Source organism: Vidua chalybeata, chromosome 2 (genome assembly GCF_026979565.1).
Source record: "Vidua chalybeata isolate OUT-0048 chromosome 2, bVidCha1 merged haplotype, whole genome shotgun sequence".
In the NCBI taxonomy this organism is placed as follows: domain Eukaryota; kingdom Metazoa; phylum Chordata; class Aves; order Passeriformes; family Viduidae; genus Vidua; species Vidua chalybeata.
This window is the reverse complement of record NC_071531.1, coordinates 68,961,901-68,980,044: the sequence shown is the minus strand read 5'-3', so window position 1 is coordinate 68,980,044 and position 18,144 is coordinate 68,961,901. Positions and strand designations below refer to the sequence as shown.

At 42.1% G+C, this 18,144-nt stretch overlaps 1 protein-coding gene across 6 annotated transcripts in view; it reads left to right on the top strand.

Moving 5' to 3' along the window:
• LSAMP (limbic system associated membrane protein) overlaps positions 1 to 18,144 on the top strand; it is an 888,518-nt gene that overhangs the window by 213,059 nt on the left and 657,315 nt on the right. For 2 of the 6 annotated variants that reach the window (XM_053931642.1, XM_053931664.1), the window contains exons 1-2: positions 8 to 161; positions 1,485 to 1,531. The exons of 2 other annotated variants lie outside the window; for them this stretch is intronic. In XM_053931642.1, coding sequence (XP_053787617.1) covers positions 1,529 to 1,531 — 3 coding nt within the window. In that variant the 5' untranslated portion in view covers positions 8 to 161; positions 1,485 to 1,528. Of the gene's footprint in view, positions 1 to 7; positions 162 to 1,484; positions 1,532 to 4,224; positions 4,317 to 18,144 lie in introns of those variants that run through there. 2 more of the 6 variants (XM_053931687.1, XM_053931695.1) reach the window with 2 other exon arrangements.

The following is an 18,144-nucleotide window of genomic DNA, read 5'->3' as shown; positions in this document are numbered from 1 at the left end:
CCAAACAGACCTCACAACAGTAGGTGTAGCTCTGCAGGCCCTGGTTGTACAGTGCCCAGTGCCTGTCCAGAAAGCTGGGGCTGAGAGTCATCTCCTCTTCAGAAGGTGCATCCTTGTCAAGGAGCTCTATGACCATGACAAGGAGATACACAAGGAAAGAAGTAGGTTGCATAGAATTTTGACAATAAAGAAATAGAGAGCATAATCAGAGACCTTACAGATGCAGGAGGCTTCTGCACTGCATCTCATAACAAGTCAGAGAGGAAAACCATCACTCTCCATAGAACTCCTGTTCCTCCTGATGACTTGACATTAAAAACAGGTTTAGTGCCCTCCAAGCTGAGGAGGAGATGGGTGAGGCTTTGAGTCCCCCAGAGCTGAGCCACACAGGATTGCCTGGCTGAAGTGGCAAGCAGGTGAAGTGGGTGACTCCCTACTCCAGGGGAGAGACCAATTTGCCACTCTGACTGGTTATCCAGAGAAGTTTGTTGCCTGCCTTTGTCTTGAATCAGAGATTTCCTGGAAAGGTTGTCAAGACATGTGACTGTTACTCCCTGTTGGTCTTTCATGTGGGCAATAATAATACCAAGGGTACATTGATAATTATCCAGCTTGATTTCAGTGCACTGTGGATGTCAAGGATCTGGGTGCATAGGTGGTTTTCTCCTCAATATTGCCAGTCAGGGTAAATGGTGAGAGAAGAACTGAATGGGACAAGAGGCAATGGGCAGAAACTGGAACACAGGAAATTCCACCTGAACCGGAGGAAGAACTTAACTGTGCAGGTGACCTGGCGCTGGAACAGGTTGCCTAGAGAGGCTGTAGAGTCTCCCTCACTGGAGATATTCCAGAAACATCTGGGTACAATTCTGTGCAATGTGTTTTAGCATGACCCTGCTTCATTTGGGAGGTTGGACAAGATAACATTGCAGTCCCATCCAACCTTACCCATTCTGTGACTCTGTGAACTGAAAAATCTTGCAAAACTTCAATTATTTTTTTTCTGCATGCAAAATAGCCCTGGGAAACAAGCCCCCTTCACATTTTAGAGCCAATTCAGAACTAATTTATTATATTTATTTTTTGATTGCTCCCCTGTGACATCTAACACAAGTACTCCATGTAATCCATAAGACTTATGCTCTCTCAGCCAAATAGGAGAGTAGTATTTTTTTCCTGCTCCCCAGGTGATCATTTTCTGATGTGCTCTTGAATGAGAATGTAAGTTCCTGGGGTAGGAAATTATATTTTTATTTTGAGCCTGCCTGTAAGCATGATTAAAATAGGCATTTTTTTTAGTGTTACTTGGTAAGGTGGTCCTCTCTAATTCATAGGGCCATCCATGCAAGGAACTAGATCTGCTTTTCTTGGTATTCTGTCAAGACTTTCATATTTCAGAGCTCAAATTGTTGGAAGACCTTCTGTTCTTGCTTTTGTTCAGCCAATAATTTTGCTTCTCTTTTTTTTTTTTTTTTTCTTCATAGGTAAGTCTTTGGGCTTTTTAATCCTCCTGATTGTCTTTAAAGTAATGGTAAGTTATTTAACTTGAGTTCTTTCTGTGGTAACGTCGCTATGTAATTGGGATTGGCAACAAAACTGCCATGTCGTGTGCTTGCATGTGCTAAAGTTGGGAGGGGAAAAGAGGGATGAGTAGACATGCACAGCTTGTTCTGAATCCTAGTAACTGTTAAACATCTTGATGCCGTTGAGCATAGCTGTGATAAATACCAGCACCTCACTGTAATTAGCATCCATCAAGTTATGCCCAAGTATCAGAACATCCTGTCACCCAAATGGTATTGGCTACTGCTTCTATGATTACCAGAGAAGGCAGCAAGCAATATGTGTGCTGGAGCTGAAGGAGTGGTTATTTGTCTGGGAGGATTGTATTAATAAGATCTTGGCACAGCAGTGCTTTTTGTTATGGTTTTGGTAGAATGTATATGTTACAAAACATTCAGAAACTGTTGTTGGGTGGCAAAGAAAATTATATGTTCATATAGGATAGGATGTTAGTGAAATCACTGGGATTTTTTGTCAGAACCTTAGTATGGTCCATATGGCAGCTGTCCTTTACTGTGACAGCTGAGTTCTGCTGAAGATCTGGTAAGTCAGAGTAAAATTACAAGACCAGCATTCAGTCTGTCCTGGATGGCAAACATGCACCATGCTCAGGTCAGCCTGCTGACCCCAAGTGGGTGATGGAAGGCAGGGCACAGGTATTTCAGTTGCTGTTGAGATATGTGGTATGAGATGGGTTAAGCAGGCTTTTTCTTTAGATGAAACTTTTGATCTGTGTCTTGAGCCTTGTTCAGACTTAAATAACCAGAGTGGGGCATTTTCAGAAATTCTTGCTGCTTTTGGAATAAAATTCTTTGCTTTACATGTAAACCTCATAGACTGCCTCTCAATGTCTGCCCTATGTGATAAAATGTATAAATGGAATATGTCTAAAATGTTAGTGATATAACTCAGATTAAACAAAAAAGTTAAGTTTGCAGAATTAGCAATTTACTGTTCACATCAACTGCTCTGCTGGAGATTGTCCCTCACCAACAATTTCACTTGCATCAGTTGAAGTGTCTGGTTTCTGATTAGATATTCAAATTAATAACTTACCTCTGAAGATTGGTTGCCTGGTATGCTGGCAATGACGAGATGTTTGTAATCCAGGCATGATCTGACAACATGCGTATAGCCTGAAAATAATTTTTGAAAAAGCCTTATTGCAATTAAAAACCTCCTTTTACTCAAGTAGATATCTCATTTAGTGTTTGAAGAGACTAGGTGAGAATGTGGCTTATTCAGATCCTGTACAAAAATATGTTGTGGCTTGGGTTTTTCATAAAGTGTGTAATTCATATGTTAGGTGTGGTGCTAAAGTCAAGAGCAAATCTTCCTCCTTTTTTTAATGGTATCTTTCTACATTGTTACATGGTCCATGATCCTCATGTCTAGAGCAAGGAGTAGATAAAACTGAGCAAAGTTTGTCATCTATCCTAGAATTTCAAGCTTCATTAGAATCAAAAGGTTAAAGACACTGTTTCCAGTATGGCATAGGACAAAACTATGTTGTGTGACAGTGAAGGGGGAGTCAAAGTTCCTAAAATGGCACTGAAGACTAGGGACAAACCTCCTTAAAAGCACTTCAGCTGCTCATGAGCTTGTCTTCCTGAAAATCAAAGGACTCAGGGATTTGAGTTCTTTTTTTGAAAATAGGTATTTTTTCTTTTTGAAAGCTACTCTTGAAAGCATACCCTACACATTTAAAATAGGTAATTCTGGACATATTGAACAGACTTATAAAAGGAGCTGTGGTTGTTCTGATGTTCAGGGTACTGTGGTTTGTTAGTATTTGTACATAACCATAAATTAAGGGAAAAACTCTGAGACACTGGTATGGGGTAACTTTTACACATAAGTGTGTGGGGTAATTCTAATACAATAATATAATATAATAGGATACATGGAAAACTCTGAATTATCTGATTCAGCTTTTGTTAAGTATTCCTTCATAAATTTGCATTGTGATTGAGGTGGCTTTCTCCTAATAGTGAAGTTGGTGACCCCTGTCTAATTTTATTTCTCTGAAGTTTTAAAAGCCCCTCTTTAATTTCCAGTCTCAGTGTGTTCATGGCCAGTTAACATCCCTATGTTCTTATGTCAACATGATCTCTTAGTTTAAAGAGCTCTTTTTCCTCCCTGGTGCTTTACCATATGATGAATTTATAGTTTCTAATTGCATACCCCTCCACTCTCCTACTACCTTTCCCCCCTCCTTGACTTCCTGCTTGTTTAGAGAGGGAACAGGGAAGGGATTCCAAGAGATCAGCTGAGAAACACTGTCTTGACGAGGTCTGAGGCAGCCATGAGGCAGCTGAACAAATCTTCACCTCAAACAGCCTGCTGTAGTCTATATGGGAGAACTGAGCTATAAAAACTGCAACTCTGTGTTCCTACAACAGTGCTAAAGTGGCCAGATGGATGTCAACCTAGCAATATGAGGGCTCCCAAATCTGCACAGTGACATCTGATGGCATATTTAGTGCTGGTGCTCAGATGGACTTTGCTGCAATGTTTCTTGAACACAGCTGCTAGTCTGTGAGTTTTCTTTATTAATGAATCACAAAGAGGCACTGGGACTGGATGTATAGTTATAAGTGATTGCTCTGCAAATGTATTTTTTTCCTCTTTGGCTTCTAAATTACCTGCTTAATATTTTAGGGTTTGCAAGTTGATGGAAGGGTTGTGCTTAAGGGCCATTTGAGCTTCTGGAAACCTCCCCGCTAAAGAAGTTCTCTGTAAACCTTTTAGGGGTGAGTTTTGTTTGGGGGGTTGTGTAGATGTCTGTCCAGAGCCTGTCAGTTGCTTTATGACCATATGTTGGCAACTGATGTGAAGATGGATTCCAAAAAATATGCAAAGTGTAGTACCTGCTTGTGCCTTTAAAGAGCTCATGAATCTTGAGCAACCGTGCTTTGGTTTATTTTGTATCTTAGAATGAAGTTTTCTAAACAGGTGTTATGCAAGGCCTGAGGGTAGGGTATGAGTTTCACTGAATTTCATGTGTCTTAGGCACTGTCATGCTTCTGGAAATATCACTGAGTTTTGCATAGTTGCTTTTATTTCTAAGGCTCAAGGCAGCTATTTCCTGACCATCAACATCAACAAATGTCTCCTGTAATATATTTGTTTATTGCTTTATCTGCAGACAATTTTACTAATTTTTTAAATACTGCTTTTATTTTCTTCTTAAGTTTACATATGATAATGGTATTCAAACATAGCACTAGTATCCATCCATTCTGTTTCTTATATTCTTTCCTGTGAAAGTTGTGTGAACCTACAGAAAAGTGATTGCACAAGCAGAAAAAAATAATTTCAGTGAAGAGATTCAGGAAAAAATACCTACATTGTTTCTGAAAGTTTGTGGAGTGATATAGTCCTCAACACAAGTGTCATGGTGTGAGGTAGTAATCAAGAATCTGCTCTGTTGGAAGAATTGCATCTCAGATTTTTCCTTATGGGAGGCCATGGGATACATGCTGGATAATTTCCATAAGGGTGGAAGTAAAGATGTGTATTAGGTGTTTCCATATCAGGGTATTTCTGGGGTGAGTTGCTGGATATTTTTGGCCCTTCACTACTGGATAATCCCTGTTGCTGTTAAGCATGGATCAGGCAGTTGGTGCTCAGTGTATCATATAAATTTACTGAGATTAATCTGCAGTCTCTTGCCAAGCATCTAGTGCCTGCTAAGCTGTTTCCTGCAGAAGCCAGGTGGGCACTTGGCAAGAGCTGTGCATTAACAGCGGGAAGTGCCAGTTCAGATTGGATCACGTGCAACCCACCAACCACCCCAGCCCTGACAGAGCTGTTTGTAAAGAGATGCTATTCCATCACCACGGGGACCTGGGGACTCTGAGACATCTCATTGCCACTTGAGGACACAGACTCTGGTGTTTTGGCAGCTACATACAATAGTGAGTAAGAAAACACAGGCAGTGTCAGCATGGTGGCTTGAGGGTTCACCAGGGGCTAATGCTTTGCCCAAAAAGTAAGGAATAGGATTTTGTTGACATTTCTACATCTTCCACTCAGTGGAAGTACAGGGATGTGAACTTGCATGTATTTGGGATGACACTATTAATTGTATGGAATTAGGATCTGGAATTAGGATTTCCCATTTATCTCCAGCTTATGCCCCGCAGTTCAAGTTGTGCGTTGTCTTTAATGATTCTCAGCTTCATGTTTCTAAGCTCTCGCCTGAGTGTGCCTTGGAGGATGTACTAAACGCTGACTTGCAACAAAGGCAGACTTCAGAATCATAGAAAGTTTGGCCCATGACTCCAAACGTGGCACTGGCTGCACAAAATTAGAAATATTAGTTTCTATTTTTTCAGCTGTGTTCAGGTTGCACTTCTGAGTGTCTCTTCCTAGTAAGTGCCCATGGGCATAGCAAGTTTTTCTAAGGCTTTCAGTGGCTGCTGTTCCTTCGTACCTGGCATCAGCCAAGTAATGCTGTAGCTGTGGGTTGGAGGACTCCTGCACAGGCCACATATCAGAGGAAAAGGAGGGAGAGAGATCAGCATCTAGCATTTTATGATGTGCTTCATTCTTGTCTCGTGTCATTCCTGCTTTCTCCTCTTGCCCGTTTTTTGTTTTCTCTTTCATAACTCTAATGTGTGTTTGTTAAAATAATCATTTTTTCTCTGCATGAGCTTCTGTCATTAGATGAAAGGTCATGGATATAATATGAATCTACAACGATAAACACAGAGGGAAATGGATTGAAATATACACAGCAAAGGGTTACCAATTAAAAAACACTTTGCCAAGCTTGCACCGAACAGACAGCCATGCAGCCTCTGATTTCTCTTTGCTTATAATTAGCTGCCCTTGAAACTTAATTACTTTCAGGACTGAAAGAAGTGAAAAATAAAATTTAAAAAAGGGAACTAAACTTTTACTGGAAAGGTTTCTGCATAGCACCCATTCCATGGACACAGAAGTCCAATTCAGGTTCTTCATATCTGGAAATCAGAGATGGAAAAGGGATATGTGAGTAAATCTGTTATCTTGGATCTTGGGTTACTTTGAAAGCTCTGCCTCTGAAGTCTATATTCCAAAGGTATATGGATATTCCTTTCCTGCTGAGGTTCCTGATGTGCTGGTATGATGTGAAGGATAGGTACTGCAGAAAGCTAGCTCTGCTCCCTGTTCAAGAGCATCTCCTCAGGTCCTCTTCCAGCAGACCATTCCCACATGGTTCAGAGAACCTTCCTTCAGGGATTCATCTGTTCTAAGTGGTCTTAATGACTTCTCTTTTCCTATCCAGCTAGCTGAATTTTAAAATTGATTATTTGGGATTAGGTTTCCTGAATTAATTCTTTTCACCTCTTTTAGCTTGTTCATGAGAGAGATGTGAGTTGTTACAGTGCAAGAGGTTGTGGATATCTACATATAAAGGTTTCCCACAACCATATATTTTGCTGGAATTTCTACTCCAGTTAGAGCACACATCAGTCACAAATGTATTGTTTAGGGCTGTTGGATGTTTCCATATGCAAGTGGCAGTATAGTTAACTCTTCTAAAATTCAATCCTCTTGTGCTATAAGAATATGGATAAGCCATAATTCCTATGGGGGGTGAGGGAAACCATCAAAGAACTAAAGGCTGGGATTTCTAGTGCTGGTTGTTGTTGATGCCCCCATTTTTAGAGCCCCACACTTGAAAGTTAAGAAAGCAGTGTTTCCTCTTGGCAGTTCTTGATGTGCTTTCCATGGATAAAGCTTTCAGTGTGTTTTCAAGTTGGGCATCTAGAAAAGCATGTGTGCTTTCAAGTTTTCAAGACTTGACTCAGTCTCCCTAAGGGACTGTGTGCATCTCCTCTGAGATAAGCTGCAAAGATCTTGGCGAGAGAGAAATGAGTAGAGGGAGAAATGCCTTCTCTACATAGGCAGTAAATTAAACTTCCAATGCAAAGAAGGCAGGCATAAGTCTCTCATTTGTCATATTCACCCAAGATCCATGAATCAAGCAAATAGATATTTTCATCTGTCGCATGATTATTAATTATATCAGTAGACTATCCTCCACTGCAGGTGAGTCTTTGTATATTTAAGAGAACATGACAGGCTGTGTTAATTCCAGGCAAAAACCATGTTCCCACTCCTTCAGCATGAAGAATAACATTCAAAATGCAAACGAGTTTTGTGCTTCAAAAAGCACAAGATCTTAATGATGATTTTTGAGATAAAGGGAAGCCCTTTTGAATCTAACTGGTATATGAGGACTATTTCTACAGCATTACATTTAGGATTTCCTTTCTCCTTTTGGCACCATAGTGTGGAAATTCTCATAAGAAAGGAGAGTTGAGTCAGATTTTTAAGTAGAAAATGGGGAAATACTTTAATAGGGCAGAGGAGCAATAGAGGAAAACTTAGGACAAATGCAATAGGTTTGTTATATAATTGAACAACCCAACTGTTTTGATCTGTTACCACCACTCAAAACTGAAACCAAGACCTACAATGCAGACTTGTGGGAAATACTTGTTGAGTGAGAGTGATAGAGATAATGGGTTTAGGGAAGCAGTTGTTCCATATGAGAAATAGGCACGGTAGCTTGTGATATTTTTGTCTGGGGAAAGAAGCAGGGTTTGTAGTCCTAGCGACTAGCTACTGTTTTATTTTTCTTAGCATGGCTTTGTAGGAGAAGAATGTGCAAGTATCTGAACCACCTATCTATCCTCTGACCTCTGCTGCCAGCATTATTAACTACTGATGAACAAAAGTGTCGTGACATACAGGTTCATTCTCCCTGGTTACACTTTTGGCACTACTTCTAGGAAGTTTTGGATGGGTCCGTTAGACCTCCTTGTAGGCTCCTTCCTGCACTTTTCTAGACAGAGAGCTAAGTGTGATATCCTTAATTCTTCCCAACAATAGAAAAAGGGCAGCCTGCCATTTGAGGAGCCAGTGTCCCTTTGAGCTGGAGAAGCATGGGCATTCCTATGCCAGATGAGTGGGGTTCTTGGGGAAGATGGCTGGAGGAAGCTTTTGAAGGGCCAGGAGGGAAGTACAGCAATTTCATTTCACTTGAAGTCACCATGGCAGCAAATTACTTCTCCTTCCTTCCTCCACCTTGTTTAAAAAGAAAATGGGGAGTAACAATGGCAAGCACGGCCTTCAGCTAGAGTGAGCAGTAGAAACTAATTTACAGCTGAAAAATATATAGAAAAGAAGTCAGGAAACCATTGAATGATTTGTAAAAGGAGCATGGTTCTCTTGTTTGCTGCTCCATTCACTGTCTTCTCTGTTAATCTCTGAGAAGAGAGACAGGCCATTTTCTCAGCCAAGAACAATTTACCTGTGTGCTGGCACACAGTTAAGAGCAATTTAGAAAACATAAAAAAAAAAATCACATTCCAAATTAACATTTAGCTGGTGACATTAAGGGAATTCTTTTTTTCTCCTTTCCCCTCCCATTCAGAAGTTAAAAAACAGGATCCTCCTTGCTCCCTGAACAGATCAGAGGAGCATGCTGCATACAGAGGTGGGGTGTGAGGTGCCCTGAAGGAATGAAGAAGCTGACCCCTGCAAGGCATTTATGGGTGCTGAGTCCTATGGCTGCATGTTTGGCACACATTACTAGCACAGAGATCTGGTCCTCTGGGCATGTCGGCACCTCAGGTATCTCAGTACATTTGCTTGTTTGGGAAGATGCAGCTGCACATGTGAAACGTGTGGGGTGTGTTTGAACTCACCTCTGACATCTTGATCCTTGTGCATTTGCATTCAGGTGCAGGCATTACTCTGAAATGTTGAAAATTCCCCATGCTTGAGTTTTTGCACCAGTGCTGACATTGTGACTCTGACATTGCAGCATCTTTTCACACTGTTGTAGTATAGATACTACTAAGAAATTAGTGCCACTAAGGCTAGGCCTTATACTTTTTAAGCCATGAGTGTTTGCCAGCAGGATTGTTAGCTGTTTTAGGGAGAAGGAGGATTATAACCAGAATTACTCCTCAATATGAAGCAACAGTCTTGGATCAGTTGTTGAGAAAGCTGTTCCTCCCCTTCCATCCACCTCTGGTACCCCCATAAGTATAACAGTGGCCAAGGAATTATGTGAGCACGTAATTTCCAGCTGCTGATGCATTCACCTTTCCTCTGGCCTCTCTTCAGCAATTCCATAAAGTGTGTATGGCTGCAAGCTGTACTGGAGGTAACAGATTCTCCTGATTCTGCAAATTACTTTTTGAAATCATGACACTGTCAGGAGGTAGAAAACTCATCTCCTAAATCTCATAACCTTATGGGGAGCTGAAGCTACATGGGAGTCTCCCAATCCAATGACCAAAGCACCTCTTTGAAGTCTTCTTGGGACAGGATTGGGCCTGCTGCCAGCTCTAGCATCCATTTGGCTTATGTGGCTGTGATCTGACACAATATGTGTCTCAGCCTCTGCAGAGAAGTTTGGTGTGATGATCTCAGAAGTCACAAGCTGGCTGTCATGAAAGAATGGTGTGGCCTTTGCCACCAGTGCTTTCTTGATTTACTGAACAAGAAAGAATGTCTTGCCAACATATCAGCATCTGGGAGGAATGCTCAGAGCAAGTCAGGATAACCTACTGGTCTCTGTTGGTGGAGAAAGCATATGCCCTGTGATTGCCCATGCCCCACCTTCTCCCTGGGTAAGAAGGGTACCCCCTTCTCCCTGCCAGCTCTGAACTCCCTCAAAACCACTTGAAAGTCAATAGGTGACATGAGTCAACCTGTGCCATGGAGCTTGGTGAAGCTAGGAGAAAGGGAAAACGCCAAGCTGTTTAGATGGAAAGGAGTATGGTCTCTTCTGGGGGCTCCTCCACCCAAGGTGATGCTTGTGCAAAAGTGTTAGGAACTAGGAATGAGAGTCATCCTAAAGCTGTTTAGCTGTGCTCACCGTAACACCAGGGACCAGGAAAGCAGACCACATGGTTCTCTCTCTTTTCTTACAGGCCTAGAGGGCTTTGTAGATATGTGGGTGGCAGCACCCTTTCCCTGTCCTGGAAGGGGATTTGACTTTTTGGTTTTTTGCTTGTGCAGATCCAGCATCAGCATTCAGGCAATCTTGTATTTGATAGAAATGACAGGCCAGTGTCATGGCTCATACCCTGTACACCAGAGAAAGATTTTAGGAGATCCAAAAAGACCAATTAGTGTGTAAAGGTGTGGAGAGAGTGTTGGGAGGAGTGAAGGTGAGACAGGATTTTACACAAAGAGAAAACTTGATGGAGGAGGGAAGAGTTGTTTTGAGCACCTAACAAGGAAATGGTTCATGTGGGAGAAGATATAATTTTCAAGGAATCCCTCCCTCATTCCTCTCCTGTGTGATGCAGAGAGGTGGCAGCAGTGGTTCCCACTCAGAAGATTTATCTAGAGGCAGTGTCCTTGGCTTACCCTTATCCGTTCACGTGGATGAAGCCCAGCTGCATTTTTGCTGAAGAGGATGCTGTGGGCCAGGTGGAAATGCTTTGTGCATGGCCAGCTGGACCAGCTCAGTCTCATACATGCCTGCCCTGCTCCATAGTGCCACATTGACCTGGATTATTAGAAAGTGGATTCTTCATTTGCTGCAGGATAAAGCCCTCCTATATGTCCATATACTCATCTTTCGGTCCCCACATTCCTGAGACCATCACTTTAAACATGTGAATGGCTTTAGAAGTAATCCTCCTGCTAGTTGTGTATAGTGCATATTCCCTCTCATCCTATTCCTTCTGTGTTAGCACCTATCCTCACTTCCCCAGAGAAGTCCACCCTCTCATCTATTCTGCTGCTGTACCTGCTGTGTCTCCTTTTTTTAAAATTAATTTAATAAAATGAGTGCATGTGTTGATTTGCATATTCATGGATCACTTGATTAATAATTGATGAGAGGGCCTGGGGCAGGTGGTTGAGAATAAAAAACATTTAGCAGAGAGTGGAGTGAAAGGAACAGATCCCTTGCTGGCACATGTCCACAGGGGGAAGAACTGCTGGGGGCTGGCAGGGAGGGAAGGGGAGAGGCAAGGTAGACGTAGAGCTGAATGTCACCAGTGGAATGTAATTTTGTCAATTTAAATAATTAATCATATCCTCAGAATCTGTGATATTTCAGTCCCAGGGGCTTTCCCCTTTGCTAGAAGAGCAGGAGCAGGGAGGTTGCTCTCCTTGGGATGGGAGATGAGGAGAGGGCAGAGGTTGTCGGGAGTCCTTTGACGGGCTGATAGCTTTAGTAGTGAGAATACTGAGAATTTAGAGGAAGCTGCTGTTTGGTAGCCGAAATCCAGGACTCATTCACAGATTCTGCTGCAGCACTGTGGGTCTCTGATATGACCAGCAGGACTGCACTGTGATGAAGTGTGAGAAGGCATATTGGTTAGACTGGATTATTGTCCTGCAGAGAGTGGAGTCTGAAAACTCCCATTCCCAGCCTGCATCTGTGCTCAGTCTCAAATATTGCTTCCCTAATAACTCCCGCATGTGTGATTTATGGGTGGAGAAATAGGGAGAAGTCCCATATCATAATCTGAGGGAAGTAGAAGTGCTTTAAAGGCATTTTAATGACAAGGTGCAGCTGCTGAATTCAGATGTTGCAAGAACTAATTTCTAGGACCTTCCTGGCAGGACGGATCAGCCATGTGGGAGGGGAGGGACAAAAGAAAACTAGGGGCACAACTACTTCCTGGGATCTCATTGAATCAAATAGTAATGTTGGCTGCCCATCTCACTTCCCCAAATCCCTGCCCTTCTGTCCCTCAAAGACTTTGCGGTGTTGACACACCAAATATAAATACTGCCAGGCTTAGGCTTAATGAACCTCCAGGGTTTAAGGGCAAGAGAGTAAGGTATGGCTTCAGTGATCTGAATACGTATATCCATCCTGAATACAGATGTCTGTAGTGTTAGTTTCAGGATTTGTTGCTCCCTTTCTACTAAATGTGCTGCATTTTGCATGACTTGGGAAAAAGACTTTCAGTTTTCTCTCTAGAAATTGTCATCAGTGGCATGAAGAATTACTGGGAGTGATGAATTTATCAATGCCAGCACAGCAGAGGTAGGGAGACCTGGCTAAGCTGGGAGCATTGGCAGATGCTCCAATGTTGCTTGCAGTTGTGAAATTAATGGTTTTAGTTCTCAGCTTTGTTGAAAGCCACTGGGACCAGCCACCCCCAAGCCAGTAGCTTTTTTTCTGATGGTGTCTGAACAAGCAGAGCAAGCTGGCGAAGCATTCCTGCTGTCATCTCCAAGGCTGGGGCTACTCTGAATCTATTTAGCAAAAAAACCCCACAGTATCTGGAGAGATTCTTGCCCTGGGACTCATCCTCTCTCCATTCCTATTGCTGGTGATAGCACACAGGATCAGTTGGGGAAATTTGGATCCATAACAGATTTTTCATTTTCCAGTAGGGGCTTTGGTAGTATATTTATGAATAATCTTCACAGTTAAAAATGAAAGCAGCCTTTAACAATAGCCCAAGGGAGGCACTGACCATTCACTTCTGTTAAAATTTAGCTATCTTTTAATAAACAGTAAGGCAATACATCATGGAGCTGAGATAAGTAGTTAGGTAGTTATTATTATTTTTTTTTAACAGAATTTATTGATACAACTCTTATACTATTACACTGTTTCCAGCTGGAGAAAGCTCCAGCTCTCTGCACCCCCTGTGCTCTGCTGCTGCTTTTCCCAGCATTTGCAGCTAGGAGAGATAGGATCTAGACTAGCTCTGAATTTCCCTCTCCCCTACCTGCACCTCTGCCACCACCACTGCTTTTCTGCATCTCTTTGACAGCTTGAGCTATACAGGAATCTTTCAATTGTTTTTTCTTATCTCTCTTACATTTAAAATCAAATTATCTTCCATTTGAGATGCTGCCTTACTTTCTCACATGCCAGCTAGTTTCTTCTAAACACTGGGACACACTTTTAAGTGCACTGTTTCCTTGAGGGCACCATCTTGAAACCTTGCCTATGTGTGCAGCCTGGAGATGTAGGGTCAGAATTTCCACTGGCACAGGAGGTGTACTGGGAAAGCAAAGCATCATTTCATGAGCTGGCATTTGGACATTGCAAAGATTTCCCTGACAAGAGCCTTGGCATGCTGCATTTTTGGAAACATACCAGGTAAAGCTGCAAAGATGTGTCCAGTCTTTTGCTTGCTTTGCCCTGTCCAGGAAGTTTGAATAATTTGGAACAATTCTGGTTTCCTACGGCTCTGCCTTATCATTTCAGGACTTCGTACAGACTTGGCTGTTTTTATACCTTCTACCACTTCCTGGAAATCCTTCCAGAACATGTAGGGCTGGTTTGAATCAGCATGGAAAATACAGAAGCTTCTCTATACTTTGCAACCAAATTTTTTGAGCCAGGAAAAAAAAAAAAAAACAACCAAAAAAACCCAAAAACATATGTAAGGACTGTAGTGGGATGCTCGTGTACCTTTTCCACATCTGAGGTAGAATATTTCTAGTAGCAAATACAAAATTAGTAAGTCCTTTGCAAACTTTTTTGCTTAATACCAAAGATATTGGAGGGAAGTTGCTGAGTTCAATTTTGTTCAGAATTTTAGGTCAATCTTTATTTTAACAGTATTTTCTCTCATTATTCTACTGAGATACCATGATTCCAGAAAATTGACTGTGAAAGCAGATAGAAAAGAAAGATATGAGTGTAGCCAGACAATTTCACTCTATATTTGTGTACCTGCACACACTAGTGATAATTTTAAAATAAATGTCTGAATCTAAACTTAAATGGAGGACGTGGTAAGCACTGGACATGAATTCTGCATATGTTTTTCTGCAGCAGAGTATTTCATACTTGCTGTTTCAGGTTCTTGAAACCTGGTCCTGGACACAAGGCCAGGCACATCACTTACTTTAGGTAGAACAATTTTCTCCTTTTGCAGTGAGTAGTTCAGTCTTCCTCAGTCTCCCCAGTACTTTTGCCCCTATCATCACTGTGTCTAATCACAACGGTTGAGATGATTATCTGCATATGTCCCTGGTGGAAAGGCAGTGTTACTCTTCCCATTTCACAGAAGGGGAGAGAGATGCCACGCAACTATGTGACTAATGCAAGGTCCCGAAGGAATGGGTTGACAGCAGTGTCTAGAGAAAACTGCAGGAAGCCTGAGTTTGGTAGTACATGCTGCCTTACTGAGTGGCTGATTTTTTAACAGGAATCCCACTCCCTGGGATCTCATCTAAGATTCATCACTTTTTTTTCCACGTGCAATCTGGTGATAAACACCAGCCTCTGCCAGCCTAGTGATTTAACATAAGTGCATCTCTGCAAAGTCACTGATTTGATTGACTGGAGATTGTCCACATCTGGGTAACTGCAGTCAGAGTCAACTTTTTGCCCCCAGTTTTCTTGATTTTTATTGACATTTGAGACTTTGGGCCATGGCTGCAGGAAGGAAAACCTGTAGTCAGAATTCAGGTCTGTAGACAAGTTTCTGCAAAGTCTGAAGGTGGAGATGGTGTCTTGTTGTTCAGGGCTGTTTCATTGCTAATCTCTTTGCTATGTAGTTAACCTCAGCAGTGATTTTAGGCACATTGTACCTATCTTACAACTGTCCTGCTGGTAACATGCACAATTAATATGACACCTGGGAATGTAATACATGCTTCATGTCACTGAATTCAATTCATTTAGCCATTTTCTTCCCTGGATATATCTTGGATAAGGTCAGTGAATTTGCACTGAAATTTCATTTGTCTGTGCACATACTGCTGCATTATCACAAGATCCCAATTAACAATGTCAGACACATTTGTCTCCTTTTCTTCTAATAGGAGAAGAAAACGCACAATAAGCTGAACTTTCACAATGCTTTTCAGCACACAGGCCCTGGCACAACCTAGGGAATACCCTTCTATTGCTAAAAATAATAGCTCTAAAGTCTTTGCCCAACTGTTAACTAAAATTTGTATAGCATGGTGGATAAATCATCTGCTTAGTACGTCTGAAACATTATGTTCCAATCCTGTTAAAGTTGTAGTTATTCAATATTTCAATTAACTCTTCTGCTGATATGATTATATATAAATTAAATCTTGTTAATATTTCCAAAGCCATGATAGAGGAATATATTTGATCAGATATTTCTTTTCATGTGCATGAAAGGCCTGCTAGGGAAGAGAGCTGCAGAACTGTAAAGAGATCTGCTATCTCTAAACAGAAATTACTTTAAGGAAAGGGTTGGCTGTGGGAGATGCTTAGAAGCTTCTCACTCTGTTGTGTGATCTCGCTTTTTTCCACTGTGGAAGCACTGTTGGGCCTCAGCAGAGGCAAAATTATAAGAAAAGACAGAATCACAAAGAAGTGGTGATACAGCAGGTTGCACTTCTCCTTTTTAGCTAGTCCTGTTATGATATTCCTGTGTAGCAAAAGGATTTCATAGGTGTTGGGAGCATTTTCTCTCACAGACCCATTTAAAACCTTAAATTTCAGTCCCTGTGATGCTTTCAGCAAATACAGGTTACTCGAAATCACCAGGCTTTCCAAGGTCTAAATGAGACAATTCCATTTTTATGGTGCAGGGCTGAATTCTGCTTCTGCTTTCTGCTGCAGGACAGTCTTCCCTTGCTAAGGGCTTTCCTGCCCCTCTTTGGGCATAAGTCAAGTGGGTCCTATTTCCATATTTTGGGAACAGACTTGCTTTAAAGCAGGGAATCAATCTTTGTTTGCTCTGAGCAACATAGGACAGAATTGTGGTGGATTCAGCCCTGCTTTCTCTTTTTGTCTAAGCCCGTGCAGCCTTCTAGGACTGGGCAAGCTGGTCTTAATTCTGCTTTGTTTCATTCAAGCATGAGAACAGCTCACTTGTGTATGTCTGGGCTGCTTTAATTTCTTGCTGTTTTCCTTTCCTTACTTTGCTTTCTGCCTGTGTGCAGTGGTTTGAATCCACTCCACAAATCCTGTATGGAAACGCCAGCTCCCTCTTAACTTATTTTGTTTTCCTTGCCGTGCTCCCCCTCATGCCACGGTCCCTTTCAGCCAGTCAAGGGAAGTCGGGGAGCAGAGGAAGCCACTGTAAAGGATGGGCTGGAGCCCCCGAGGTGCGGGAGGTGGCAGCGCTGACAGATAGAGGCCACGGTGGTGGCACGTGCACTAGTCCCTGCCTTGCCCGCTAGGGCAAGCAGTGGCAGAGAGCTGACATCTCTTGTGTTTGGGGTGGACAGGGGAGCAGGCAGTGCCCCCCGACAGGCACAGGCATTTGCTGCATGAGCTGATGTTTGCTTTCAGGCATTGGGAAACAGACATGCTGCTGAGTGAAGAAAAACATTGTGGCTTTTAAAATCAAATCCTATAGGAATCTGTCTTTTCTCTCTGGTTATCCTAGTTGTCTCTTCTGCCTTGTGAAAATTCCCTTCCCCTCCTCTCTCATTTCCCTTCCCTTTGCTCTCTCTTTATCTTCCTTATGCTCTTCCCCTTCTTTTTGCTCACTTCTCATTTATTCCCTCTTGATGAGGGAAGCGTAGAATTTCCTTTTCAGAGATCAGACTCCTTTGGCCCATCTATTCCTCACAGCAATGTGTGGTACAGCCCACCCTGCGGGTTTCAAAGGAGAATGTGTGCATATGCCCAATTGTAACAACACCACACGAGAACAGGAAAAGCAATTATTTGCTTCCCTTTCCAGCCCTTGATGCCCTGAATTCCTCATCACATCTGTCCAGCATAACTTTCAGTGTTGTTATTTTTCCTAAAATTACCTAGTCACAGTATCTGGGCTGCCACCTTCCTGCAGATATGGATCCCACGGGTTCTCCATCACAATGGGAAGTTGTTGTTTTCCTTTCTTTTTTTTTTTTCCCCCCCCCCAAATAAGCTGCTTCCTTATTTAATCGCCTCTTACTCCCCTCAAGTTTGATGCCTGCACTTCTGTTGGTGGCTGTAGCTTGCCCTATGTCATGCATTTCTGTGAGTCAACATAGTTACGGCTTTTCAGAAGAGCTGCCTTCACGAAACTCTTGCCTTCCTTGGGTTCTTTCCCTACTCAGCACCCTGTGCGTTCAATGCTGTAGATGTCTGTCCTAGCACAAACCCTGAACTTGCTGTCTATTTTTGTGAGTTCTGCCCCAAATTTCCAGTGTGTTCTTCTCAAGCCTTGTTTTCCTGTATATAAAATAGGGAATTATCTTTTATTCTTTTTCTACTCCCTGGCAGCTTTGTCAACTATGCCACTCTTGTTTCAGACAGTCTGTACTTGACCACGTGCAGGGAAGTACAACAGGAAGCTCTTAGTAGGAGACTCTTGGGTACTAACAGATAAGGAAAAAATGTGTTCCCCATACTTCAGGGCTCATAAAAGTTCCACCTTAAGCTTTTGTAAAGAAAATTTTTAAAATCAACATCCAAGTTGATATCCAGGATGTGGATCATCTGAAGACACATTGTCTTTTTAAGTGGATTGCCTGCTTCAGTGCCAAAGAGAGCCACCTTCACTAAAGAGCATCAACTACCAGCCTGCTCCTCTTGGAAGGTTCACTGAACCTGGCTTCTTTTGTCTGGGTTTTTTTTTTTTTTTTTTTGTAATTTGTAATTTGATGAAAGGGAGCTCTTTATTAAACCCTAATTTGCACTGACTAGTTGATAGCATT